Below are 26,956 nucleotides of genomic sequence, written 5' to 3' on the forward strand. Positions count from 1 at the left end.
ATGAATCACAAGTGATTTATGAATGCCATTATTCAAGTATACACATAGATTATGATCACTTTATGCATCGATCGTGGATGAAGTATAACTTCATGGTGAATGAAAATAGCTTTCCGTTGATGTCAGGAAAAGTGAATAAAAGAAGCGATAATTTCTAGTATATTCGTTTATTTCAGTTTATTAATAACAATAAACTTGTAATCACAATTTTAGCTGAAGACATTAAAAATCTTATCCAATATATTAACAAAAGTGGTAACCTATAAGTACATGGAAGAATTGTCAACATGAGAGTATAAAAATGTGGGCTTGAAATAGCCATTCGGATATATAACATGTATATACACTTTTTCGAAGCGAATAACTTATAAATTTTGATTCTGCTCATAAAATCAAATGGTTAACTTTCACAACAATATACTCAGAGTAAAATGTAAAGCTCTTTGAATAGGAATGATCGTATTACCGATCTCAGTCAATAGTATAGTTCGAACAATTCTTTGAAGTAAACAGAGTGCGTTTAGTACGTGTTGCGCTGTTTAGGTAAAAACGAATAGCAAAACTAAAAATATATACATTAAGGAACACTCAAGTGTGTGATGTGAAACAATGAAATTCACATAAAACCACAGGCCTGATAGAAATAAAAAAAAGGTGATTGAAATTATTAAAGAGTTAAGCGTTCGAGCGACCTGCGAATTGCGAGAGAGCGAATGACACATGTCTTAATACTGATTCAACGTTAATTAAAATTACGATATCGAGTGAATTTCACCGTTTTACGCGATCGTTAATACTTAAACTAGACACAACCATACTCGTACCACACAGCGGTTTCCTTTGGATTCGTCGGCTTCTTACCGTCCAAGTTTTCTCTAGGGATTTCCGGTAAATTCGTTTGGTTACCCAGCGTACAGAGGGTATCGCCACCTATCACAGTTGATATCCTATTATAAACTAAAAGGGGGGGATTGCTGTCTCTTAAGGGGGTCTGTTGGATCGGAGTCGGGGAAGGCACCGGTTCATCCTCCGATATATACACAGTTCTACGCGACCCTATGGAACCAAGGCTGGGGGTGTCCCTTAAAAGTAGTTCTTCACCTGTGGAGAGAAATATGTTAAAGTTAGGAAAATCGCAGATGAAGTAAAACGATACATCACTACACTACACTAGGACAAGTTATTTAACTAGATAGATGAAGATTTTCATCGAGTATCGGTAAAATCAATGCAATATTTGGAGCAAACTTTTATCTTCTACAATATAGTCTACTAGGGCCACAAAGGGGCCTGTGACAGCCAGTCGTCTAGAGTAGAAGAGAGGCCCTTTCTGTAGATGCAACAAGACTTTTAATCATCGTGGACTGGGGACAAAAGTTACAAGTTCACAGGTGGAAAGAAGACACAACCCGAATTCTGCTCTTCGTTTTCGTCCCCCAGAGGCTTTCGCGCCACCAATCAAACTACTTCCAGAAGGGTGAGATTCGGACAGAACGGTGTTGTTTGTCCTTTCTCTTTTGATCTCCCAGGTGCTTTCACACCACCAGTCAATTTACTTCGGCAAGGGTGAGAACTCGGAAAAGACGGGGTCGTTTCTCCTTTCCTTTTTGGTCTCCCAGGGGCTCTCGCACCACCAGTCAAACTGCTTTCGAAAGGGAGAGAACTCTGACAGAAAGGGATTGTCTCTCCTTTCCTTTTCCGTCTCCCAGGGGGCTTTCACACCACCATTCAAATTTTAGGCAAGGGTGAGAACTCGGAAAAGACGGGGTTGTTTCTCCTTTCCTTTTTGGTCTCCCAGGGGCTTTCACACCACCAGTTCAAATAATTTCGGAAAGGTGACGTTCCGGACAGGACGGGGTTGGCTTAATCTGAGGGGTGGCAGTGCTCTTAACTCACAGCACTAACTACGAAGTTTCTTAAAGTTCTTGTGAATCGGAATCGATAGTGAAATGAAACTAAATTTTCAGTAACGAAACCTATGTGATTTTCATTGAATGTGATCATTTGTTGAACGAGTGAAACAGAAAAACCAATGATACGATTGAAAAGTCTATTTAAATGGAGCCGAATACGGAAAAACCGTGAACCAATGGTGTAGAAAGTTTTTTAGTCTGTAGGTTTCTTTTTTAAGTCAGACCCTTCAGTATTTCTTTACTACCTTCCCTACCTGAAGCCGGAAGTAAGCTTGTTAATCAAAACATCTACTCGCTCAAAACGCTACTAATAATCAAAACATCACCTAGAAAACTCGGCCGGTAATCTTATTTTTTTTTCTTTAAAATCTAGACGGGCGTCTCGATACCACCCGTGTCCATCCCGTATTCCAGCTCCGTCATGTACAACGTCAACAGTTCGATCTTCTTTTTCAGATTCAACTTCTCGTCGTAGATACTCGAAAGTTCCTCGTTCGTTCTGTCGGAAATAGACGTACTTGCCACGCTGTTCCTCCGCGACGACTGATGCCTCTGCGACCGCCTCAGGGCCACCTCGTCCCTCGGCCTGTGACCGTTAGGCCCTCCGCTGGGGGTGCGTCTGAGACGGTCCGTAGCGATCGGATCCTCGTTACTGATGTTGTCGTCCGACTCGTTGCCGTTGGAGCTGTTGTTGGACTCGGCGGAGCCGCTGCAACTGGGACCGGCCACCTGGGGTTCGGCCTGGATGGTTCGCGAAGGGGTGGCGGGCGCGGTCTCCTCCTCCGACGATCGTCTGGTCTGTAAGGGTTGAAAAGTGATTTAACACGTGGTATCATCTTTATATAATCGGTTTTTGCTACGTTTTCGAGTGAAACTTTCTTGGGCGTTCGTTTCTTAGGGCAAAAAGGTGGAGTAGACCCGTCTACTGTATACACCGGTGGGCGTGAACATAATTTTTTTTTTTAATCCGAGAAAATTCCTTATACGGTCAATTGAAGCAAGTAGATTGCGAATTGCCAATTGTTTTCTCTACATCTCATGCCCTTCGAATTTTATAGCTTTAGAAAGCCGAATCAGAAAAACGTCTTCAGCTTTGCGCGCTTATATCTCAGCAAAAAATATCTGATTTGAGCTGTTGACTTTTTAATAGGTACTCTAGTGATCTGAGAGTGTAATAAAAGTAAATGCCAGTTGAAAAATTTCAATTTCGTGAAATGAGAAATTTTCTTCGAAATGATATCTTCTTTCGGAATTTGATCCTCAATATTTCATAAAGTAATCGATATATCAAAAATATTTTTGTTTATTCTCAGTCACCACCTTCGATTTAACCGGAAACCATACGCTCATTTCCCACGTTGAATAAATGTTGAGAATTTTAAGTTTTCGGTGAAATATGAATTTTTTTTTCAGATGTCGAACAAAATCTAATATTCTGACTTCGTAGATTAGGAATAGCAGATTATTTTTTCGAGCTCTCAAACAAAATTGAAATGGGAAAAGAATACCAAAAATTTAAATAAAGATGATGTTGAGGGTAGGCCAAAAAAATTTCACTCACATTATAGGAAATAATAACTAAAAACTATGAATAATTAGATAAAAAATAAACGATTTAACAAGAAACAAAAAATGAATGAACTATAACAGGAAACAAAAAATGAATAAACTGACCATAAAATATACCTACATCGAACAATTGAAAAAAAAAGATAAAAAATGATTTAATGAAAGCAATGAATTTGTTTTCATGTAAATCCTACTCTCCTCTTGTGATTAACGTAAATGTTACTCACTTAAAACAATATGTACCTAAGGATAAAGAATTAATAGTAATCAACATATCTACCAAGTTTTTAGTAAACTGAATACATCTATGGAATCCTACAATTGACGACGAATGAAATAATTTCGATACTTACTTTTAACTTGAACCTGAATATCTTACTTACACTTCTACTTCGACTCATTATTCCAGATCCAGCTTTTCGGACCCTTCTAACAAGCGAAGCAAATCCTCCCCTGGAAAAAAAACAACATTTTAACACAATTCACCAATGAGGTTTTTTAACACACTCACTTCTTCGTATTGACGTTATCCAACTTCTTGTAGAAATCAAAGATCTTCTCTTCCAACTTATCCTTTTGCCTGAGGATGTTATTGTACTGTTCCCAGTGACGTTTGGCTTCCATCTGCGAATGATTCTGCCGGTCCATCGAATCGGCCATGCACACCAAACTCTGTTTGCACAACTCGGAAAAACTGTCGAGCAGAGATATCCTGGTGAGGTCCAGTTTGTTCAGGTTTTCTTGCAGCATCTGAAAGAGTACAATGTAATAATTGAATAATGGACAAATGGTGACTTAACCTCAATCCTTACCTCGCATTTTTGCTGCAACACCGCGTTTTCCATCTGGAATGTCGTTATAATGTCGATCTTATTACTTAGTTCGTTCTTCATCTCAACATTCGCGCTCTTCAAATCCCTGAATTCGGCCCGTAAAGTCTGTAGTTCTTCCCGGGAAGATTTACATTCCGTCGATAACCGTTCGCTGGTCGCCAACAAGTTGCGGAAATCGCTCTGCAAAAAAAATCGATTAAATCCCCGTCGTTTCTTGAAGATCTTCAACCTTACCTTGAGCTTCGAATGTTCCACCCTCAGGTAAGACAGATGCTTGGCGGCCTCGTTGGCCTTCTCCGACTCCTGTTCGGCCGATTTGAGTCTGTTCTCCAGGTTCTCCAACTTTTCCACGTACGTCCTCACGTCCGACTTCAGATCCCTGTTGTTCCTCTTCAGGTTCTCCTTTTCCGCGAGCAACTTCTCGTACTCGGCCGTCAGTTCGGCGTGGATGTTACTGAGGACGTCCTGGTCGTGCGACAGGGTTTTCTGCTGGGTCTGCTGCATCTGGTTCTGTCGCGACAGCTGAAAATAAACGTCACTTGTCATTTGTCAACCTAAACGGGTTGTTAAGAGCTCCGATCGTGAATAGTTTGATTGACCGTGCGAATATTGTTGAATGTATCCACTTACGTCTTCTTTCTCCGCGACGAGCTGACTGTTGGCGAGCTGCAAAGCAGTCTGTTGGACCTGCAGACTCTGCAACTGCGATTTCAACGTGGAAACGTCGACCTGGAGGCTGGCGTTCTCGGTCTTCAACGATTCGTTCGAAGCCTGCAAACCGGCGATCTCGGCCTGCAGCTTCTCGACCTCCTGCCTCCACTCCTCCGTCAGCGAACTGGCCATCTCCTCCAGCTTGTCGACGTCCACCACGCCGTTGTCCCTCGTCTTGTAGATGGCGGTGAGAACTTTGGACACCTCCAGGTTGTCCAGCATCTTCTCGAGGACCACGTTGACGTCGTTCTCCAGGACGTCCAGACTGAGACCCAACTTTTCCACGTTGGATTTGAACCTCTCGTTGTTGACCTTCTCGCTGACCAGGTCCTTCTGCAGGGCGGTTATGGTCTCGGAGTGCACGGCCGCCTGGGACAGCAGCTCTTGCGCCTTCCTCTCGCACACCTGTAATTTCTCCAGTTGTTCCAACATTTCGGATTTTTCCTCGGCGAAGGTCTCGAGTTGTCGCTCCAGTTTGGAGATCTCGTTCGTTGTCTGATCCAGATCGACGCTCTTGACCTGAGAAATAAATAAAAAAAATAATGCAAGGTCGTCGGCATAAAGATTGTCCGTTTCTCACCTCTAACAGTTCCTTGGACTTGGCCAGCTCCTTCTGCAGACTGGCTATCTCTTTCTCGAGCGACTCCACCTTGTCGTTCAACTTCTCGTTCGTTCGTTCCATTTCTTTTCCTTTCTCTACGTCCTTCCTGAGCTTCTCAACAGTTTCCGTCAGTTCGATGTTGGATTTGTCGGCCTTGTCCGCTCTGTTCTTTATGGCATCGCACAGGAGCAGCACGTTCTCCTTCTCCTTCTTGAAGAAATCTATGGTTTTCTGTAAGTCGGTCTGTCTCTCTTTCTCCAACATCAAGTCCTGCGCCTGTCTTTCCGTCAGGGTCTTCATCGCTTCCAATTTCTGCTGGAGAGATACGTTCTCCTCGATGGTGTCCTTGAACAGTTTCTCCACGCCGATGTTGCCCTGGTTGAGGCGATCCACCTCGCTCTGAAGGCTCTCGCACTGCAGGGACAGTTTCTTCTTCTCCTTCTCCAGTTCCAGCACCTTGTGGGCCGTCTCGTAGAAGGTCTTCTGCTCGATCTCGTCGATGGCCATTTCCAGCTGCCTCTTCTCGAGCTGCAGCTGCAAGATCTTCGCTTGGGCGTTGTTATTCAGTTCTTCCTGAATGCTGGTGTGGCCGGACTGGAAGCAGTAGCTGTTCTCGGTGGAGAACGACCCCGATAGCTCAAATTCGGATTCTTCTTCGCGGACGCGTTCCTGTTCCGCGTTGACGCTGATCTGCTGCAACTCGACGATGTGCTTCTCCAAGTCTTCGATCTTCGATCTAGACGCCTCTAGTTCCTGCGGAAATTGAAAGAAAAATTATCCGGATATCCTAACAACATGAGCTCACGTGTTACTCACAAGTTCTAGGTCGTTGATGCATTTCTGAGCGTTGAGCAACTGTCCCTCCACCTCGAAGATCCTCTTTCCCTTCTTCCTGGACTCAGCGAGCTGGGCCTCCAAAACCTCTTGGTTGCGTTCGAGGACCTTGTTGTCGGCCAACAATTCCTCCAGCCTGTTCTTGTTGGATTTGGCGTCGATCAGATTCCTTCGAAGGACGATCGCCTCCTTCTCCAAGTATTCCGCCTGTTCGGCCTTGTCCCTCAAGGCCTCCCATTCGTCCTCGGACCTGCGAATCTTGATCCTCTCGGCCACCAGTTTTCCGTTCTGCCAATGGTAGATTGAGCAAAATATGGATTAGGATATAATTCAAACAAGAAGGAAAAAAAAGTTCATTGCGACAGGGGGTGCACCTCCAGAGCTCCAGATATGGTGGACTTAGTCCTTCGACTTACCTCACGGTGCAGTTTCTCGTTTATAGCCTTGATCTTCTCCAGTTCCTCCGTCAGTTCGATGATGTTGTCGTTCCTCTCGTCTCTGCAAAAAAACGCGAAGATTAATCGGACGGTCAACGCCAAGAAGACCGACAGCGCGGCGTAAAAAACGACCGTAGGATCGACTTTCACGATTCTGAGCAGCGGGTGACAGAGCGACATGCGTGGGCGTAACTTGAAGACTGCCAGAGTTTTTTTCTCGACACATCGTCACCCTTCCGCGGCTTGAAAGTTGAGCCGATTAGCGGGATGTATCAGGCTAGAAGGGGTATCGAAACTTTTAAGGTTTCGATTGATTCTAGCCTCTCCTCTATTGACTGGGGCTTTATTCTGCACGTAGGTTCGATAATCGCAAAGTTTACCAAGCAGAATCCTACAAACCGAAACCACAGAAGATACTACAGATTGTCAATCGAAACCCTGACACAAATTAGACGTTTGCTTCAATCGTTAAATTTTGACGGATTCTCTAGGCCAAAAATTCCAGTTAATATTGAATCATGCACACGTCCCTCAGTTTCCTGCTGATTCTCTTCATTATAGGCGCGCTCATCTGCAAGACACCGGTGCCGAAAGCTGCGGAAAAAACCATAGACGAAGAAGGTGATTTACGATAGGTTCTCCTCGAAAATCTTGAATGTTTCTTTCAGACGTTTACAGGTTGGACGATTTTTACGATTCAGCAAGACCCCCACCGATACAGCTGAACGACAATCCGCTGTCTTCTAGCAAATCTAGCGTTCGACCAAGGGTACATTCTCGTAATTTCCCACGCCAACATCTTATAGCTTCCATGTTGCAGATCATGGATCTCATGAAGGAATTCTTGGTGACTAACGAGCAGTTGAAAGAGTACGAAAGGCGGCTGGTCATAGACCTGAAGAAGGGACTGAACAGGCAAACGCACAACACTTCGATCGTCAAATGTTTCGTCACCTACATCCAAGACCTGCCCACTGGACTCGGTAACTCCTGGAGCAAATCTTGCCAAGGTTTCACTAACATATTCTGGTCCACAGAAACCGGCACTTATCTGGCGGTGGACCTGGGCGGCACCAACTTCAGGGTGCTGATGGTCGAGCTAGGAGGGCCCGACCACCTGAAGATGACCTCCATGCAGTTCGCGGTGCCTCAGGAGAAGATGCTCGGCACTGGCGATAACCTGTTCTCCTACCTGGCCGACTGCATCGCTATGTTCGTCGAAAAGTACAACCTCAAGAACGGGATGTATTCCATGGGGTTTACCTTCAGCTTTCCCCTGAGCCAGAAGAGCCTCAACAAGGCTCTCATAGAGAGGTGGACCAAGGGTTTCAACTGCACTGACGTGGTCGGTCAAGACGTCGGTAAACTGCTGCAAGACGCCATCGTCAGGAAAGGGGTAATCTTCATCTTTAATTCCTTTCCTTCCACCAATCTTATCCCAGAAGCGCTACACCTCATCCAGAGGGATACTACAAGAGTACGTTCAAGGAGCCTTCCAATAACTTGTCATTTCCCTTACTCACCATCATATTTGTTCTGCTCCAGATGAAAAATATCAAGATAAAAGTTGTGATAAACGATACCACAGGAACTCTGATATCTGGGGCGTGGAAAAACCCGGACTGCAAAATAGGTCTCATTATTGGTGAGTTACAACATCTCTGCTGCATTCTTGGTTAAGATCGATCATATCTTCGTGTTCTTCAGGGACCGGCACGAACGCGTGTTACGTAGAAAAACAAAAATGCGCCCAATTGTTCGACAACAAGGACCGTGGTTCTGGCAAGGTCCTGATAAATACCGAGTGGGGCGCCTTTGGAGATGATGGGTCATTGGACTTCATCAGGACCAAATACGACTTGGAGCTAGATTCCCAAACCATCAATCCCGGTAGACAGGTGTACGTATTGGTGATAAACCTAGGCATGGGCCTGCCATACACCAAGATCCTTCCCCACGAGATGAAAGCGATGCTGAGACCACCTAATAAATAGTCTTTTAACGTGTCTACCCAAAAACACACGGTCTAACCTCGTAGGAGAAGTATCCTTGTGTGGTAGGCCGCCTTGGGATTGCAATTTAAAACGAGATATGATGAAAGAGAAAGGGTTCCCACACGGCTCCAGTCTTGGGCTCGTATTTTCCCAATCAATTATTAAACCACCGCTTGATTCACCATTCAAGGCACGAGAAGATGATTTCCGGAATGTACATGGGTGAAATAGTCAGAGTTTTGCTCGTGCACGCAGTGAAAGACGGCAGTCTCTTCGGAGGAAAAGGTTCCAACTCCTTATTCACCAGGAACATGTTCCTGACCAAGTACGTGTCTCAGATCGAGGGACAGAGGACCGGGACGCACGGCAAGTGCATGCAGATATTCGGGGATTTGGGTCTGTATTGTTCAATACCCTTTATTCTCTCGATTGCCTACATCAACCCTTCCAGGTCTGCCGCACATAACGGAGGAAGACTGTCTCAACGTTAGATACATCTGCGAGTGCGTTTCTTCTAGAGCTGCCTATATGGTTTCAGCGGGAATCTGCGGTTTGATCAGGAAAATGGGGGAGAGGAATGTTGCTGTAGGTATTGATGGATCTGTGTACTTGCATCATCCCCACGTTCATAGACTCATGATGAACAAGATTCAAGAACTGCTGATTCCTGGTGTGCAGGTACGACCATAAGAGAATTTGGGTTTTTTTCACTTTATAAAGTGTAAGTTTTTCCTTTCAGTTCCAGCTGATGCTGTCGGAAGACGGCAGTGGTAGAGGAGCAGCCTTGGCAGCAGCAGTTGCAGCCAAATACGAGGCCTGAGACGTACACAGTGACACTTTCAACAATTGTAAAAATGTTCCGAATATAGAATACAAAGTAAACCGATTTTTATGTCGTGCCAACCATGACAACATATGTCAATTTTATCGTCAGCTATCAAATTTCGAACCCCTTCATCCCCATCGCAAATTCTAGTGAAGAAAATCGTTGAAATAATGACGGAAAAGCAGAAGGAAGAAGATGTTCATCCATCTCATAACAGAGCCTGCCTGTGTCGCCCTTTGAATATCCCAAGGACGAAACCAACAAATGACGTAAACTCCTTTGGAAAAAACCTTTTGGAATCGAACATAAAGACCGAATTTTCGTTTCAGGTGTACAACGCCTTGAAAGACTTCTGCGTAACAGACGAAGATCTGAAAAAATACATGAGACTCTTCATGGCCGATCTACATAAAGGTCTGGCCAAAGCAACGCATCCAAAGTCGATCGTCAAGTGCTATCCGACCTACATACAAGACCTTCCAACTGGACAAGGTAATGACCAGATGGATTATCCATTCTTCCTCCACTTAAAACCCTTACAGATTTCAGTATTTTAATCTCCAACCCTAAACTTCAACCTTAAATTCAACTAACTCAATCCCTATGCGACAGAGGTTGGCAAATACCTAGCCCTGGATCTCGGCGGCACCAACTTCAGGGTGATACTGGTGGAGCTGCAGAAGAACCACTTCGAGATGACCTCCAGGACGTTCGTCATACCGGGGGAAAAGATGCGGGGATCGGGCAAGGACCTCTTCGACCACGTGGCGACCTGCCTGAAGGTTTTCATAGTGGAGCAGAAGCTGGACAACGAGTGTCTTCCCTTGGGCTTCACCTACAGCTTCCCCCTGGTCCAGAAGGCGATCGACAAGGGGATCATCGAGAGGTGGACCAAGGGGTTCAAGTGCGAGGATGTGATAGGGGAAGATGTGGTCAAGGTGCTACAAGAGGCCTTAGTTCGTAAGGGGGTAAGTCTTTACTGCTGAGAGGCAAACATATTTTGAGTCTGCCTTCTGTAGCATCATCACTATCAATGGCAATTGACCTTTTACTTTGCAGATACAGAAAAACGTCAACGTTAAGGCGGTCATAAACGACACAGCTGGCACCCTGATCGCGTGCGCTTGGAAGAGCCCCTACTGCAGGATCGGACTGATAGTGGGTGAGTTTCGCGCCCTTAGAATCGTCTTCTTCAGGCGCGATCACGGTCGCGTTTTTTTTTTGGCAGGAACCGGAACCAACGCTTGTTACGTGGAGAAGCAGCAGAACGCCGAGATGTTCGACGCCGCTAACCACGGTTCCGGCGTGGTGCTGATCAACTGCGAATGGGGTGCTTTCGGCGACGACGGCAGTCTGGATTTCATAAGGAGGCCGGAAGATGTGGAGATCGATAAGGGATCGATCAATCCAGGGAAACAGCTGTAAGTATCGGTTTTTCTCTAGGAAGATTCTCACTGAATTTTCACTGCGCCCGAGACCATATAAAACCATTTATAAAGCTTCTGCTATACCTAAGGGACTAACTCGTAGTAACTGTGACTCTTGCCTAGTGCGCGGTAAGTTGATGAATTAACTGTGACCCGCATAAAGCGCTCGAGAAAAAAACTGTGACTTACAAATAGAGTGCGGGATGAATAAATAGTAACTATGATCATTACACTGTACTTGACAAGTGTATGAATTAACCGTGACTTGTACAGTCCACAGGATGACTATAACTCATAACTGGTGCGAGGCAAGTATATAAATTAACAGTGACTTGGACATAGACTCTTAACTGAGACCTGCACATAGCGCACAGTATGAATGCATATTAACTGTAACTAATAAATAGTGCGCTGCAAACTTATAAATTAACTGTGACTTCGACATAGTTAAGCCACTCAACTGTGACCTACACATAGTGCACAGGATGAATGCATATTAACTGTGACTAATGAATGGTGCGCTGCAAACTTATAAATTAACTGTGACTTCGACATAGTTAAGCCACTCAACTGTGACCTACACATAGTGCACAGGATGAATGCATATTAACTGTGACTAATGAGTGGTGCGCTGCAAACTTATAAATTAACTGTGACTTCGACATAGTTGAGCCCCTTAACTGTGACCTGCACATAGTGCACAGGATGAATATGTATTGACTATGACTGCGCTGCAAGCTTATATGTTAACTGTGACTTGGACATAGTTAAGATTCTTAACTATGTTCTATTCACAGGGAATTTATACATTTTTATCGTGCGTTTTGCGAGTCAAAGTTACCATCTTCAGAATGATACCACAAAACAAATGACCTCTAATCTGTTGTGCGGCAAAATGAAAAACTATAAAGCCCACCCTCTTTATCTAACTAAATTATCGTCCAATCTTCAGGCACGAGAAGATGATATCTGGAATGTACATGGGAGAACTGGTGAGACTGTTGATTTTGAAATGCGTCAAGGACGGTTCCATATTCGGAGGTAAATCGTCGAGCGAACTGAACCAGAAAGACAAATTCCTAACCAAGTACGTTTCCGACATTGAATCCGACAAGCCTGGGACGTATGACAAATGCAAGGCGATCCTAGAATCACTAGGTGAGTTGTGAGTTGTAAAGACGAAAGATGTGTTGATTATGCTGCCAAAGACGCATTCTGCAAATTCAATATCATTTAACCTCAACGACGGCATAACCTAATCTATAAATCATATGACATCATGTCAAAATCGTTGGTTGTCGTTGGTAACCGTAGGGCAAACAAACTTTTACACACACCGGTTCTAAAAAACGCTTTGCCTGTCCTACAGTGATCACTGTAACCAACGATTTTGACAGTTCGTTATAGTGCCTTTTTTTGATCTTTTCTATGACGGTGGCTGGTTGTCACAACCTCCAGGGTTGCCGTTTAGAACAAGAATTCCTGACGAACGATTTTGACGATAGATTTTTTCGTTTTTTTTTTTCGCTCGTAGGGCTGAAGAACATAACGGAAGTCGACTTTCAAAACGTCAGGTACATCTGCGAATGCGTGAGCAGAAGGGCCGCGTTCATGTGTGCCGCAGGTCTAGCCACCTTGATCAAGAAGACGGAAGAGAAGAGAGTGACAGTTGGTATAGACGGCTCCGTCTATAGGTACCATCCGTACTTCCACCATCTGATGGTGGAGAAGATGAGACAATTGGTCACCCCAGGAGTCGTGGTAGGGAAAATTTTATTGTTTTCCAAGAAAAATTTCATTAAAATAAGGACCCAAACAGGTTGATAATTAATGTAAAAATTTACAGTTCGATCTGATGCTGTCAGAAGATGGCAGTGGCCGAGGTGCTGCTCTAACAGCTGCTTCAGCCTCCTGATGAGCTCTATCATTGAAGAAACTCAGAGGATAAGATAAGAGGATAAAAGAAAAATGTTTGGACCAAATAAACATCAAAATAAATCAATTTCTCTTACGGTTTTCTGTAATTAAATGAAGCAGAAATCAGAGAATTAAAAATCCAAACACAAGATGAGAAGTCTTGGAATAAAGAAAGTGGCAAACATAAAAAACAGTCAACGCAACCCATTAAGACAAAAAAATTCATGTATCAGCGTCAATTCCACAAAATCAACATTAAAGTAATCAAATTCTAGTGCCGGTTAACCAAAAATTGGTAGCAATATACAGAGTGGCTCATTCAAAAGCGGTAAACTTGAGAACACAACGGAATTTTTCGAAAAAAGGATGAAAATCCTTTAGATAGGGGTAGGAGCTCTCCCAAATCTTTCCCATCAATCATAGATTCACCTGCCCCTCAAAAAATACGTACCTCTCGAGTAAACGCAACGAAATTGCTCATCGTCGATGGTAATTTTTCCTGAACGGTTCAGCGGATTCCCCTCGGCCGTTTCTTCATTAAATCGATCGAGTATGATAATGGGTGAGCGGCCAAACGAAGTCGGATTGAGGTAATAATAATTTCAATTAAAAAATTAAAAAGTCGGCAGTCGATTTCTAGGAAATAATTCAGTCAGAGATGTGACGGTGAACCGCGAACACGTCGATATGGAAGTTGATTTTTTGAGCAGGTAAGTGATTATTCTATTTAGAAAATCGTTCAAAGACTCAGCCTAGGATATGTAAAAAATTGTGTTTTTCGATACCGTTTGGAAATTTTTGAGGATCTGGCATTTAGCCGGCTGGTTCACACAGATTCTTCTACGACATTTGCAAAGCCAACTGTTGGAGTACGAAAAATATAGTTATACTCACATCGTCTGCTTCAGTTTTCTGATCTGCGACTTGTAGTCCACGATCTCCACGGCCAGATGGGTGGCGTCTCTGGACAGTTGCCTTTCCTTCTCGTTTTCGTAAACGACGCAACTCTGCGCGGCCAGTTTCCTCCTGCAGTCTTCGACGTAATACTTCTGGTAATTGTTCCTGTCCTCCGCCAACGCGAACACGGATTTGAAGACCAATTCCGCATTCTGGAGTAAACCGTCGTTGTTGATGACGATGGTCTGACCCGCGCAAACCTGGAGGGGGAAATTCCCAGTGGTTAAAAAAAAGACAAGGGCGCGAACTCAGACAGCATCTCATTAAAAGCACACTGCTCGAAAATTGTAAGTGGAAATTCGATAAATTGCGTTGGACACAATTAGTCTGCGACGTCACAGCAATTACACCGCTTGTCTGACCCACCGCATACATGCCAACCTCTCGCCAAAGCTCTGACGAACTTGATTTCGATGTTTTATAACCTATGGAACCTTTTTAAGCTCCTCCAGGTAGGATCTTCTTCAATTTTCGAGTAGTGTATAAAAGAGACCTTCAGACATACTCACCGCTGTTATGAGGGCGGCGATCTCCTCCTGTTTAGAGTTCGGCAGGATCGTTATCCTGGACACGAAGTATTCCTGTGTGGGTCCCTGGACGGCGCAGCCAAGCAACAGGTGTATGATGAGTTTCAGCTGCTCTAGCGCGTTTCTGGTGGAGGGTTCCTGCGCGAGGATCATGATGTCCGGAACTCTGGTCACGACCTGGTTGAACTCGGCCTGGAAAAAAAAATTGGGTACTTCAACCGGTGCGTTTGGCAGTGTTACGAAATTATGGTTTGATGAGGATCCATTGGCGACTTGTCTACAAAAAATTCGATAGTTTTTCTCGTCCCTTGGGAGAATTTCGTACGAAATGCTTCTTAAATGAGTACTCTACAATCCCAATGAAAAATTTATGGCAATTACGTAGGCAAAAACAAGTATACTGACTTTCAAGTCGTAACTAGTAGAGTGTATTTGGCTATTTTTATGATGGATGTTTACTATCGATCCTGAGTACGCCCCTGTCGAATTTCGGACCATCCAGCAGCGATCAGACGGCGTTTATTGTGCGACAAGTGTTAAAATAACTAAAACCCGTGTATATTAATTACTGCATTATATTGTAATCCTTACGACCACTTCCATAAACAGTATTTTTAAGGTTCCTTTAATTTTAAAGCTTCTTTTAGTGATAGTAGAAAGTGATACCTACTTAAAGAAGCTTTGGATTCAAGGGACTTCAAAGTCGATTATGAAAGTGGCTGTAAGATCAAAATATAAAGCAGTTATATGTCTGAACATGATATAATTATTTTCAAACTTGTTGCACTATGAACGCCAACTCTGTATATCGTTGTGGTTCTTTGAATCACTGACCACTCCCGCCTAATAGTTCTTGATCTAGATCGAAAAGATCTGGAATGTACCAGCGGCGACAGGGGCGTACTTAGGGACGTTCGTGAATATTCATTATAAATATGAATAGTCGCAACAAAATAGGATAGTCCAAACGAACTAAAAGTCAGATGGTATTCGAAATAGGTATATAGGACAGTTGTGCCAATACAGCGACCAATTCTTCTTCGACAATGATTCAGAGCGAGCTTGAAGGATGTTTTCCGGACGGTACAAAGTGCACAGCATCACTGGACACCCAGTATACGTAGAATCATCGTTGAATCGAATACCTCGTTGCACACATGCGATCATATTCAATAACCCACTTAATTGGCGACATAACGTCGGGACAAGGACGAAGCTAGACAATCGATAAAACCGGTAGACGTGTCAAAAGTGCTGGATAAGCAAAAATAGCATTAATTTTATGCGATATCCGACAATTATTCGATTCGTCATGAGACCTAACGGAACTCCAGCCTGACTCTCGTTATCCGACATACAGAATTCCCATACGATCGACCTGTCATTGAAAATTTCACCTTCGATTTTTTTTTCACGCGTCAGTTCCGATTTCGAGGTGGAATTTGTTGGGTTCTGCATATTATCTCTTCGTTTTCACTCTATCTCTGTTATATGAGGTATATAGGTATATATTTCCACGACGTATTGGTTTCGAACAGGGGACAACCTCTTTCATCGTCTCCACATCTTGAGAAAACAGCCTGTACATACTTTAGGCGCGTTATTCCCTTTTATTTTTCGTACATTTACAACCAGAGGTTACTTCTCCAAGCCTTCAAGAGTCTAATTGACACATCGGTTGCGACCAACGCATAATAATTTAACGTAGCCCCTGTGGCTCGGATGTCGAGATCTATTTTATATCATTCTCCGTTTTCATCGGTCCGTTATAAAGGTATACACTTAATAATGCGAACGTAAATTTCCTATCTAATCCCTATCTGGAGATAGGAACACGCCGCCCGTTTTGCAAAGCGCTCGTTCATTCATTGTTCTTGAGGATTAACAATCGTTCAGAAACGGGGACCATCGCGTTCACGAGCGAGCCCCTTCGCTCGTTTACTCTCGACGTGATCAAAATAACGCCGAGGGGTTAGAATTCTATGAAAATTAATAGCGAACTCTGAAATTCGTCAGGTTGACGAAAAATCGTCAAAGATGGGGTTGAAAATTCGTCAAGACCGAACGGTTGCTTCGAGATCGCTGTGGTTCTCAGAATTTATACTAGAAGAGTTGCTCTTTTAGAATATATATCACGTTCAGATCTACGATGATTTTCCTGGAAGATTAATCTCACTAAAGACGACCATCGAAAAATTCCAAAAAATTGGGTTCAGTTAAAACTTCCTCAAGGTCGAACGGTTGTGCCGAAATGGATGAAGTTCTCAGATTTCCTACTAGAAGAGTTGCTCTTTTTGAATATATATCACGTTCAGATCTACGACAATTTTCCTGGAATATTAATCTCTCTAAAGACGACCATCGAAAAATTCCAAAAAATTGGGTTCAGTTAAAACTCCCTCAAGGTCGAACGGTTGTGCCGAAATGGATGAAGTTCTCAGATTTCCTACTAGAAGAGTTGCTCTTTTAAAATATATATCACGTTCAGATCTACGATAATTTTCCTGGAAGATTAATCTCTCTAAAGATGACCATCGAAAAATTCCAAAAAATTGGGTTCAGTTAAAACTTCCTCAAGGTCGAACGGTTGTGCCGAAATGGATGAAGTTCTCAGATTTCCTACTAGAAGAGTTGCTCTTTTAGAATATATATCACGTTCAGATCTACGATGATTTTCCTGGAAGATTAATCTCTCTAAAGACGACCATCGAAAAATTCCAAAAAATTGGGTTCAGTTAAAACTCCCTCAAGGTCGAACGGTTGTGCCGAAATGGATGAAGTTCTCAGATTTCCTACTAGAAGAGTTGCTCTTTTAGAATATATATCACGTTCAGATCTACGATAATTTTCCTGGAAGATTAATCTCTCTAAAGACGACCATCGAAAAATTCCAAAAAATTGGGTTCAGTTAAAACTTCCTCAAGGTCGAACGGTTGTGCCGAAATGGATGAAGTTCTCAGATTTCCTACAAGAAGAGTTGCTCTTTTAGAATATATATCACGTTCAGATCTACGATAATTTTCCTGGAAGATTAATCTCTCTAAAGACGACCATCGAAAAATTCCAAAAAATTGGGTTCAGTTAAAACTTCCTCAAGGTCGAACGGTTGTGCCGAAAGGAATGAAGTTCTCAAATTTTCCACTAGAAGAGTTGTTCTTTCAGTATGTGTATCTCGTTTAGATCTACGATAATTTTCCTGGAAGATTAATCTCTCCAAAGGTGACCGTCGAAAAATTCGAAAAAATTGGGTTCAGTTAAAACTTCCTCAAGGTCGAACGGTTGTGCCGAAATGGATGAAGTTCTCAGATTTCCTACAAGAAGAGTTGCTCTTTTAGAATATATATCACGTTCAGATCTACGATAATTTTCCTGGAAGATTAATCTCTCTAAAGACGACCATCGAAAAATTCAAAAAAATTGGGTTCAGTTAAAACTTCCTTAAGGTCGAACGGTTGTGCCGAAATGGATGAATTTCTCAGATTTTTTAATAGAAGAGTGGCTCTTTAAGAATATGTATCACGTTTATATCTACGATAATTTTACTGGAAGATTAATCTCTCTAAAGATGACCATCGAAAATTTCCAAAAAAGTGGGTTCAGTCAAAAATTCGTCAAGACCGAACGGTTGCTTCGAGATCGCTGTAGTTTTCAGATCTCTCACTAGAAGGGTTGCTCCTTCGTCATGTGTATGGTTTTTCTCAAACGAGAAGAAACTCCCGGGTACATAGCGCCTAGCTGCTAGTCATCGATAGGGCAAAAGTAAAACCAAGTGTTCCTGACCACTCCATCAAAGTGTTCGAGAACAAAGTAACCAACAACGTGCGCGCTATTAACTTACGCCTCGCTTTCCACCACAATTTCGCTCGGAGAAAAAAATACGCGACCTTCCCACAATCCAAATAAGGCGTGGCGTTTTTCGAATTCCCATCTCGGCTACCGTCGTAACTCTAACGAAAAAAAAAAAAAAGGTGACTTATATTCATCGTTCTACGCCGTTGGTGCGCCCATTCAGTATCACGGAAGAAGAAGTTATTTTTAGGAGTCTTCGACACGCGGCATCATCGATTACGGAGAGCAAGAAGAGATTCCAGCACTTTTGTTGATATTGCGGGCGATTTCGGTCGTGCCTCGTGGACAAGGAGGAATGCTGCTATTTTCGTCGACGTCATATTTTAAATTTAAATTTCGGGGGCATGGACAGAATATTCAACGCGTCGAGATCCCTCAGAGTTCACGAACAGACGAGAGAAGAAGAAAATCGGGCTTATAGAACGATTTTTTGACAAGTTATTTATTTTATTTGACACGTGCCACCTCTCAATTTTCAGTATTTCAGTGATTCCTTTTGTTATTTTCCACTACACGTTATAGGATAATCATCGATCCAAGAACTAATACGGAATTTAAAATAGGCGGCGTATAATGACGAAAAGACAATGGTACAAGGAAAAGATGTTAGCAGGACGCGGTATACTATTGTATCTCGTCTCTTTCATCGCAATAAAGGTCCTTTGTTATATCTTCGATCGTGGACATTCTCCTTGAATGGCTTGATAACTGGCCACATCGGTTAAATAGTATGGGGTCACGACATTTTCACCATGTGTAACGGGGTACCATACAATTTAGAGTATGATACAAGAGCTCAGGGAAAAACTTTGAGTTTATATGAACGTTCAGGAAAAGTCGAAAGCCTATCTCTTTTTCGTTTATATTTACACGTTCGAATAATAATCTGTAGAAGAAGAGAAGAGTCGCCATATTGAAACTCAAGCATGATCTGTGTCGGCAGAAACATTCTCCGGCATCGTTCTTAAATTCGGCCGAACACTCGTAGTGCGTTATTCAATCAAACGTTCTTCTACGGAGGTATCTTTGTCGAAACAGTGACATGTACGTAGTTTCGTGTATCTCGTATGTACAGGGGAAAGTACGGCACTTATCTCCGAACGAGCACAGAAATGCAAGTCGACACCATAGACCTATAAAACACATGGACGCGCCCTTTCAGTGAGTTTCAATAGCCACAAGTGCGGCCAACATGAGATGGAGCTAGTATGGGCAAGATGGTATTAATTTCCGAGCTCTATTTGTATATTTGCGCCCGTTAGAGATAAAAACAAGTACCTATAATCGAATATAAAAAATTGAACGAATACTACTATCATTTAGATTGCGTTTAATGATCCAATTAGAACTAAAGAGCACAATTTTTGCTTTCGGCAACTATTCCTCGGAAAATACAACAGATAAGTTCATGAAAAGTTTGTAAATAAATTGATTTGAATAAAAACAATTGAGCACATTTTTAGCCAACACAATATTCTAATTTCTTGTTCAATATCTGAAAAAATATTGCATTGATCAATATTGATCAAAAGGTTGAAAAATAGACATTACAATCAGCATACTAATTTTCTCTTCTAATCTCAAGTGCTTCTACTGCTTCTTGAGTATTATTTTAGCTAGATGAGAAAAGAATCGACATACATTTATTGATTTGAAATGAATAATTCAACTATGATATAATAAATCGATTAATACATCGAAGTTACTATACCTGTGAAATTTCATTTTATCTGTCTTTTCAACTCATTTCGTACTATTAATTGCACTCTACGAGGACACCATTATTATTTTCATAATAGAAAAAGGATACGACATTCAAAGTTGATCTAAAATTGATGAGAAAATTCTGAAAATTTCGATAAATACAAAGTTCAAACGAATGTTTTGCCCATACTAGCTCTATCTTATTTCGGCCGCACCCCCTCTCTCTCTACGCCGTGTCCATGTGTTTAATATGTCTATGGTCGACACACACGGCCGACAAGGTCGCAGTTGCGTTACATTCACCTTTATGAACGCATTAAATTCAAATTCCACGCCAGAGGTTAATTTCAGCTCGGATAAGATCTACCTGCTGTTGGGCGTATTGTTCGGCGGAAAAATGATCGCGATTTCTAATCCGAGAGGATATCTTCGTGAAACGCGTGCGCTCAGCCGTCGGATGCGGCATCGGCGGAAGGGAAAAACCCTGAAAATAGAAGCAATCCCCATCGGGAACGATAGACTCGTTTTCTGGCAAAATCAGGGAGCTCTGGCATAGCTTTAAGGAGGTTAGTTTTTAGTTTGGTAAGTGGGTTACCTAACTGCGTCATCTACAGCTGAAGCAGAGCCTGCAGAAGGAAACAGCCACTGTGAAAGCTTCCAGAATTAAGAAGCACACTCCTAAAGCCATAGACTTTAGACTGACAGATCAGGGCAACGGAAAACGAGACCAAATGGTCCGTTCTGAAAGGCTGCGTCCTTTCTCGTGACATCTTAACCGTAGACGCAAGATATAGGTACCTACGCAACTCGCTAATGGCCCCCAGGTTAATCTGAGCGGTTATTTGCTCACGAGACTGAGCACCGTGTTCCAGAGTCACAAACCGAGACAAATTACGTTATTACGATACGGGTGTCATCGTTCTCGTGTCGTCTGTCCCGATTTGGAAGTCAACAGAATGTGGAGCATCCTAACTACCGCCTAGAAAATGACGAATAAGATGGAAGACGTTTTTGAAATCAATTTTTGTCCCAGCGTCAAACGTCGCGGATAACAAACAAAATTGTATGGATATGCGTCACGGTTAAACCCACAGCATTCTATATTACATCTCCGGATTCAAAAACACAATTTAAAACGCTCCAAAGTCGGATCGGAAAAGGATAAGTGATGCCGTCAGGGAAATTTTAATAACTTAATCATTCGAATGATGCCAGTCACACATAGGATATACTACTGCAATTTGCATATTGAAATTGTTATATTAGAATATTAAAGCACGCGTTGAAAGCTATGATCGGGTTCAAAAACGCCTATACACACTTGTTCAACGAGTTCGTTTTCAGGTAGGGGAACCAGTGTTTTGGACCCTCTGATTAACAGGTGTTTGGACGTTTCTCATGTGGTAGCTTCCGGAAGCATAATCACTTCTGTACCGTCTCCATAGAAGGGGCTATCTTCCCTCGTTTGGATTTTCATCGTTGAGATGGAATTTTTCGAAAATTGTATATTTCAATCTGCGATATCTCCTGTTATATTCGTCTGATCCAATTGGGATCTATAATCAGCATTGCCAAGGCTTCTACCATAGCACAAATACTCGATTTTTTGGGTAAAAATGAGCAAGAGCGTTACACCCACCTATAATGACCCATTTGCACCTTTGTTTGAAAATCAGGTTGTCCCACTACTGTCCCAGGATATGGAATGCAAAGAAGTTGTTCCGTAGATTCCACAAAACTACATAGTTCATGATTCGATAGAGAATTGCAATCCAGAGAGAGAAAATTGGTTGCCCGAAGCCATAAAATGCGGTAATACGAAATTCGTATGTACGCCACTGCCCAATTAAATGCCATGTCGGACGTATCTTTTTTCCACATGCACAACCATCATCAGAAGATCTAATTATGTAGATGAAAAAGAAATCACGGATATTTTCGTGACGAACGCAAACGTTAGGTCTTCTTTCTATTGACCTCATCAGAGACATCTCACTCGGAATACGGATAGAATGGGAACGTAACAAAAACCGTCTTTATTCACGAAGCATCAATGTTTCAGGAATGATTTCTCAAAACTCCTATTGGAAATATTGCTTTTCGCGGTTAATACCAAAGATTTATTCATCGGAATAATGATAGACAAAAATATACATATTTTCCAGTTTTCTCTACAGCTACCAGGAGGAATCTCCATTCTTAACACCTATCCACGCAGTCACACGAATCCCATCAGCAGTCACCTCGTCTAATGAATCGAAATTGTAAACACCATTGTCCATTGTATCGCCTTAACGAACTTAACATTTATTCGACTCTTTGAGAAGAATACACACGCGTAGACAATGTTCGGATAAGAGCTGTTTCGAGACCGTTTTAATTGGCATCTGGAGATGAGAACTTTGACGTCCTCGGGTTAATTAAAACATTTTCTTCTCTCTCGGAAAAATCCTTTCCATTCCTGAGAGCCACTAACAAGGTACGAAGAAAAAACGCTCCGTCCACACCCCCAGCAAGCAATAACGATCCCCTAATGTCTACCCCTGATTAAATCCACCGATTTCTTCAGAAAATCAATCTCCCAAAACTTTTCATACCTCCCTCGTACAAACCACTGAACTTTAATCACCATAGAATACTATAATTCAGTGGTACAAACCCTTGGAACATAGATATGTATCTATGTTCTTGGAACATAGATATGTATCTATGTTCCAAATATTAACCTGATCCTCGATCAAGAAAGCGAAAATTGATCACTTTTTTCCCAGAAGAGAAATTAGTGTGAGAATAGAAGAGACTATAGATTGAGAACTTGCGATTTTACATAGGATTTGGACGAGACATCGATATCTGGCCGACATGCTCGTATTAATTTACGATCGATCGGTTGAACGAATATTGACGGTCTGTTGCTTTTTGGAAACGACAAGAATTCGGGGAATTCCAAACCGTAACTGTCAGTCTAGGATTAACTTAGAAAGGTTATCTTGAAATCTTAACGGACCATCGGATTCTACGACAGAAAATTCACACGATTTTGAAGATTATGAAGTATATTTTAGGCTTTGGACATAGACAACGTTCGAATTCCATGGATGATCCTCCTCTTGAGACTAATAACGTTTTTTAAAACGTCGGAAAAGTACATATGTGGAAATTATACGAGAAAACTGAAAAATTAATATTTGTTTCAGGCATTTTTACATTTCTCGTAAGAAAAACCACGAGATAACTCTATGCCTACAAATTCCCATCTGTCACCAACAATCGGCAGGACCATAGAATAAAAAATGTTCTTTATTCGTCGGCCACCGCGTAATCGAAATGTCATCAAGAGATGGAATCATGGCGCGCAATTCAAATTCCGCTCCCGTGGACGGTTTCGAGCCATCGCCCCGTATTCATCCCGCACCGCAACCTGTCCTCCACGACGCCCAATTCCACCCGCTACAACCTTCTCTCATTTCCTCATCTCTCGCCTTTCGCAACGCGTTTCCCTCTTTGTTTTTACTCCTCGCGCTCGTCTCTAGAATCGTTCCGATGCGTCATGGGAGTCACGGAGTTAGGTCGAGCATTACGAGGGGATATACGGTCCGGTGACCGCCAGGTGTACCACGACGAGCGACCAGGACAATATTCGACATCGACGGGGTAGCGCCGCGCGTTTATCGCGTCCGCTCGACTGATAAACATTGAAATGAGGGACCTTATCGCGAGGGCTCGACGCCGTTTCCGCGGACGAATTACCTGTTGACGTGGGGGAAGGTCGCTTTTACGCGAAAACGCAGGAAAAATTGTCGTTTTCAAACGGAGGTTCATAGAAAAACCTAGGATACACAGAAAATCTGTGAACCATAAAAAATTGTTGAGAGGGACCGTTTTCAAAATAAGGTGCATAGAAGAAATCAATGATCATGACAGAAGAAAAATTCATAGTAGAATCTATGACCAAAAAAAGCACAGATAACCTATGAACCATAAAATGTGTAGAGGGTGACATTTTTGAAAGTTATTAATTCCAGCAGCTGGCTTTACGATTAAGCGATATTTCAGGGATGTACAGGGTGATTGATCCCATCAGAAATTTTGAATTCATATACAGAACAGTTCACTATTAATATAATAATTTTTTTAAATGTGATCAGCGATGAATTATTTCAAGAAGCAGAGAAGTATGGCAGGTGAAAGGTCATAGAAATAAACCATGCAACAGTTTTTAATGATATATCGAACGAACCCTACTTCCTTTCGAAAATCCGAGGGTTGGGGAGACTAAAAAAGGGTTCAACGACGTGTATAAGGATTGTTTATCTCCAATTCATCACAAATATAAAAAAATCTCGAATGACGCAAAGAGAACTAAAAAAAAATAACTGTCGGGGAACGTATAGCTCCAGTGGTCCGGAGATGGTCGAAAAGTATCCATTTCCACATGAGTGTCGCATTACACTATCCGCATCGTTGATAACTATCTGTTCTCTTTGTACGTGTGTCAAAATCGCCAATTAGAAGGTTCAACGTATCATTTTGTAAATAGCACCAATTAGTACGAAAATGACATTGGTTTGGTCCATTGTGTTGATTACCCTTGAAGGCGTTCGTACGCGTAAGACGATACGAAGAAGTTTGTTGACAGATTCAATGAAGCGCTATCGAAAACTTCGCATTATTCTCCCGAAGAACTGAACTGAACCTTCAATTTTCTGTCATAGAACAAAGATTTCAATTTCCAGTTAGAAAGATCCCTATGCACAAAGATCGAAAAATACAATGGTTTGTCCTCTTCTGATGAGTAAAAGTGGGATTAAACTTCCTTCTATGAAATGCAGTACCGAAAGGTTCAACAGCTTTCTCCAACCGTACCCTCATTATGGCTGTAAATGTATTCAGGACATCCAAGTGGCACATTTATTGACCTTTTCCCAAAAATCTTCCCCATGAAGTCGTTAATAGTCGAAATCCGCCTACATTCAAATCAAAAGGGTACGGTTAAGTACATTTTGTACGTTGGGTTAATGGAAGATCTTCAACTGCCTCTTAATTGTAGTTTTATCACTTGGGGTCACACAAAGAGACTTCTACCTCTGTTACCTCGAAAAGGTGCAAAATGACGAAAAGGGTCAGAAGGTGTTTACAAGAATTACCATCTTATCTTAATTACCCCAACCCTTTTAATGACTTCTCGGGATGAATATTTCAAAATCGATTAACTACCTGTCAAGTATTCGACACTTTCAAAGTTAACGTTCCTGACCATAGAAAATGGCTCAAATAACGTACCAAATCTGAATTTAGTGTAGAAAACCAGTAAAATAGCCGGAATCCTCCAAATACGCTATTTTACTTACACGAAACAAGCAAAACATCTTTATTGTCAATAATACTTTTTTATAAACCTAAAGAAGGTCCGAAAATGTATTCCTCGCAGTCGCTTTAAAATTACTGGTTAAGACAAAAAAGATAAAATTGGCTGAACACATGTAACTAATCGTAGGTGGCTCAAAAAAAAACGAGAAGACATTCCAATGAATCTCTTAAATAGACGATTCGAGATTCAACTTCCAAGAGATTCTATAAAAACCGCGTTGGTTTGTCTTGTCTGGAACGTAATTTTCAAACGAATTCACAATCTGGACAATTCAAACTGCTGCTAGAAATCATATTAAAAATAACTTCAGAAAGAAAGGAAACTGAAAAATTGTTTACTATAAATAAAAACGTTTCGAAGAGCATATATTCCAAATTGAATATATACAGAGTAATTATACGAATTTCAGCAAATTAAAACTATGTAGGGAATGTTAGGACATGTAAAATTATCACCCACAATTTCGTTTTCTTCGTTCTCGAATAGTATTACGAAAATATTGAAAAATAACGCGAAAAGAAGAATTTTCAAAAAATAACTTTCACGGTTTTCTTCTTTGGGAAAATGGGCTTAAAATATATTACTCACCATGTAAATCGTTTGGATATTGCTGATAATTGTATGGAAAATTTGTATCCTGGCACTGACCAAACTGACATCTCCTAAGAAACTGGATAAGCTGGGAACAGGATCGACTGGGTCTGGATCAATTTTCAAAAGTACTTCGCGAAATGGGAAGCCGTCGAAGAAATTTTCGTAACTATCCAGTTTGTTGTCTATATCCTCCACACATGATTTTAGCTGTAACCATCGGATTGATAAAAAAGAGTAATATTTTTTAAAGGAAAAACTTACCCAGGCTACCAGAGGTGAGGCCAAAAATTCTTCTATATCTGTAGATGAAGCCATTATATCATTATAGGTGATGTAAAAAAAATCTAACTAAAATACACTACTACTATTTGATGATACAAGTCTGAAAGATATTATAAACATAGTTCTAGTATAAGTTCAACGAAGGCACTTTTTCGCACTTCCAATTACTACCTTGGGTTAGCACTGTCAAAAACTACATGAGTACTCGATCACTACACCTTACCGCTATGAGTTCTTCGATAACGCAGCATTATTTACAAAATAATGCACTTTTTCTCACGATCTGCGAAAAGAAAGTCAACAGACTATTGTTACCAGTTATCCAAAAATTGAAGAGGTCAGGATCAGAATTCGTCAGGACAAGGACTACGAACATCACCAATTCAGCAATCGGAAGATATAACACCACTCAGACTCAGTTTTAAAAATTCGCAAATATTCTTTCGAAAGAGCGTATAATACAAATTTTCACCACAGATTGTTTATACTCTATCACAGACCAACTTGAGATTGACTGAACCTAATTTTTTGCGTTCGGTGAACTGTCAGAAGTGAGCATAGAAAAACTAAGACGAAGAACAAGAAAAAGAATAACGATACCATAGATATG

General features: G+C 41.7%; 3 protein-coding genes across 3 annotated transcripts; 2 read left to right on the forward strand and 1 right to left on the reverse strand.

Moving 5' to 3' along the window:
• Positions 1 to 151: 151 nt before the first annotated feature.
• On the reverse strand, positions 152 to 26,870 carry LOC123314800 (girdin). Its single transcript, XM_044900169.1, has 14 exons — positions 26,326 to 26,870; positions 26,059 to 26,271; positions 14,529 to 14,738; positions 13,957 to 14,219; positions 6,878 to 6,959; positions 6,444 to 6,749; positions 5,607 to 6,380; positions 4,946 to 5,545; positions 4,550 to 4,837; positions 4,295 to 4,495; positions 3,994 to 4,232; positions 3,866 to 3,935; positions 2,432 to 2,711; positions 152 to 1,101 (listed from the first exon to the last, which is right to left on the reverse strand). Exons 1-14 carry the CDS (start codon positions 26,377 to 26,379, stop codon positions 803 to 805), a joined length of 3,879 nt encoding a protein of 1,292 aa, XP_044756104.1. The 5' UTR covers positions 26,380 to 26,870; the 3' UTR covers positions 152 to 802.
• On the forward strand, positions 7,337 to 9,774 carry LOC123314801 (hexokinase type 2-like). The gene is made up of 9 exons (XM_044900170.1): positions 7,337 to 7,519; positions 7,567 to 7,667; positions 7,719 to 7,881; positions 7,936 to 8,294; positions 8,444 to 8,543; positions 8,606 to 8,798; positions 9,083 to 9,288; positions 9,344 to 9,570; positions 9,632 to 9,774. The coding sequence occupies exons 1-9, from the start codon at positions 7,417 to 7,419 to the stop codon at positions 9,710 to 9,712; spliced, it is 1,533 nt and encodes a 510-aa protein (XP_044756105.1). The 5' UTR covers positions 7,337 to 7,416; the 3' UTR covers positions 9,713 to 9,774.
• Positions 9,779 to 13,147, forward strand: LOC123314802 (hexokinase type 2-like). Its single transcript, XM_044900171.1, has 8 exons — positions 9,779 to 9,987; positions 10,048 to 10,210; positions 10,331 to 10,686; positions 10,778 to 10,880; positions 10,947 to 11,139; positions 12,098 to 12,303; positions 12,680 to 12,906; positions 12,992 to 13,147. Exons 1-8 carry the CDS (start codon positions 9,808 to 9,810, stop codon positions 13,058 to 13,060), a joined length of 1,497 nt encoding a protein of 498 aa, XP_044756106.1. The 5' UTR covers positions 9,779 to 9,807; the 3' UTR covers positions 13,061 to 13,147.
• Positions 26,871 to 26,956: the final 86 nt, after the last annotated feature.

Source organism: Coccinella septempunctata, chromosome 6 (assembly GCF_907165205.1).
Source record: "Coccinella septempunctata chromosome 6, icCocSept1.1, whole genome shotgun sequence".
Lineage (NCBI taxonomy): Eukaryota > Metazoa > Arthropoda > Insecta > Coleoptera > Coccinellidae > Coccinella > Coccinella septempunctata.

Coding starts and splice junctions, on each gene's coding strand:
- LOC123314802 (XM_044900171.1), top strand. CDS start 9,808: ATGTCAATTTTATCGTCAGCTATCAAATTTCGAACCCCTTCATCCCCA. Junction 9,988..10,047: donor GGACGAAACCAACAAATGAC/GTAAACTCCTTT, acceptor TTTTCGTTTCAG/GTGTACAACGCCTTGAAAGA. Junction 10,881..10,946: donor CAGGATCGGACTGATAGTGG/GTGAGTTTCGCG, acceptor TTTTTTTGGCAG/GAACCGGAACCAACGCTTGT.
- LOC123314800 (XM_044900169.1), bottom strand. CDS start 26,379: ATGGCTTCATCTACAGATATAGAAGAATTTTTGGCCTCACCTCTGGTA. Junction 14,739..26,058: donor ATATCCAAACGATTTACATG/GTGAGTAATATA, acceptor TTTTTTTTCCAG/GCCGAGTTCAACCAGGTCGT. Junction 5,546..5,606: donor AGTCCAAGGAACTGTTAGAG/GTGAGAAACGGA, acceptor TTTATTTCTCAG/GTCAAGAGCGTCGATCTGGA.
- LOC123314801 (XM_044900170.1), top strand. CDS start 7,417: ATGCACACGTCCCTCAGTTTCCTGCTGATTCTCTTCATTATAGGCGCG. Junction 8,799..9,082: donor ATCAATCCCGGTAGACAGGT/GTACGTATTGGT, acceptor TCACCATTCAAG/GCACGAGAAGATGATTTCCG. Junction 9,289..9,343: donor GCAGATATTCGGGGATTTGG/GTCTGTATTGTT, acceptor CAACCCTTCCAG/GTCTGCCGCACATAACGGAG.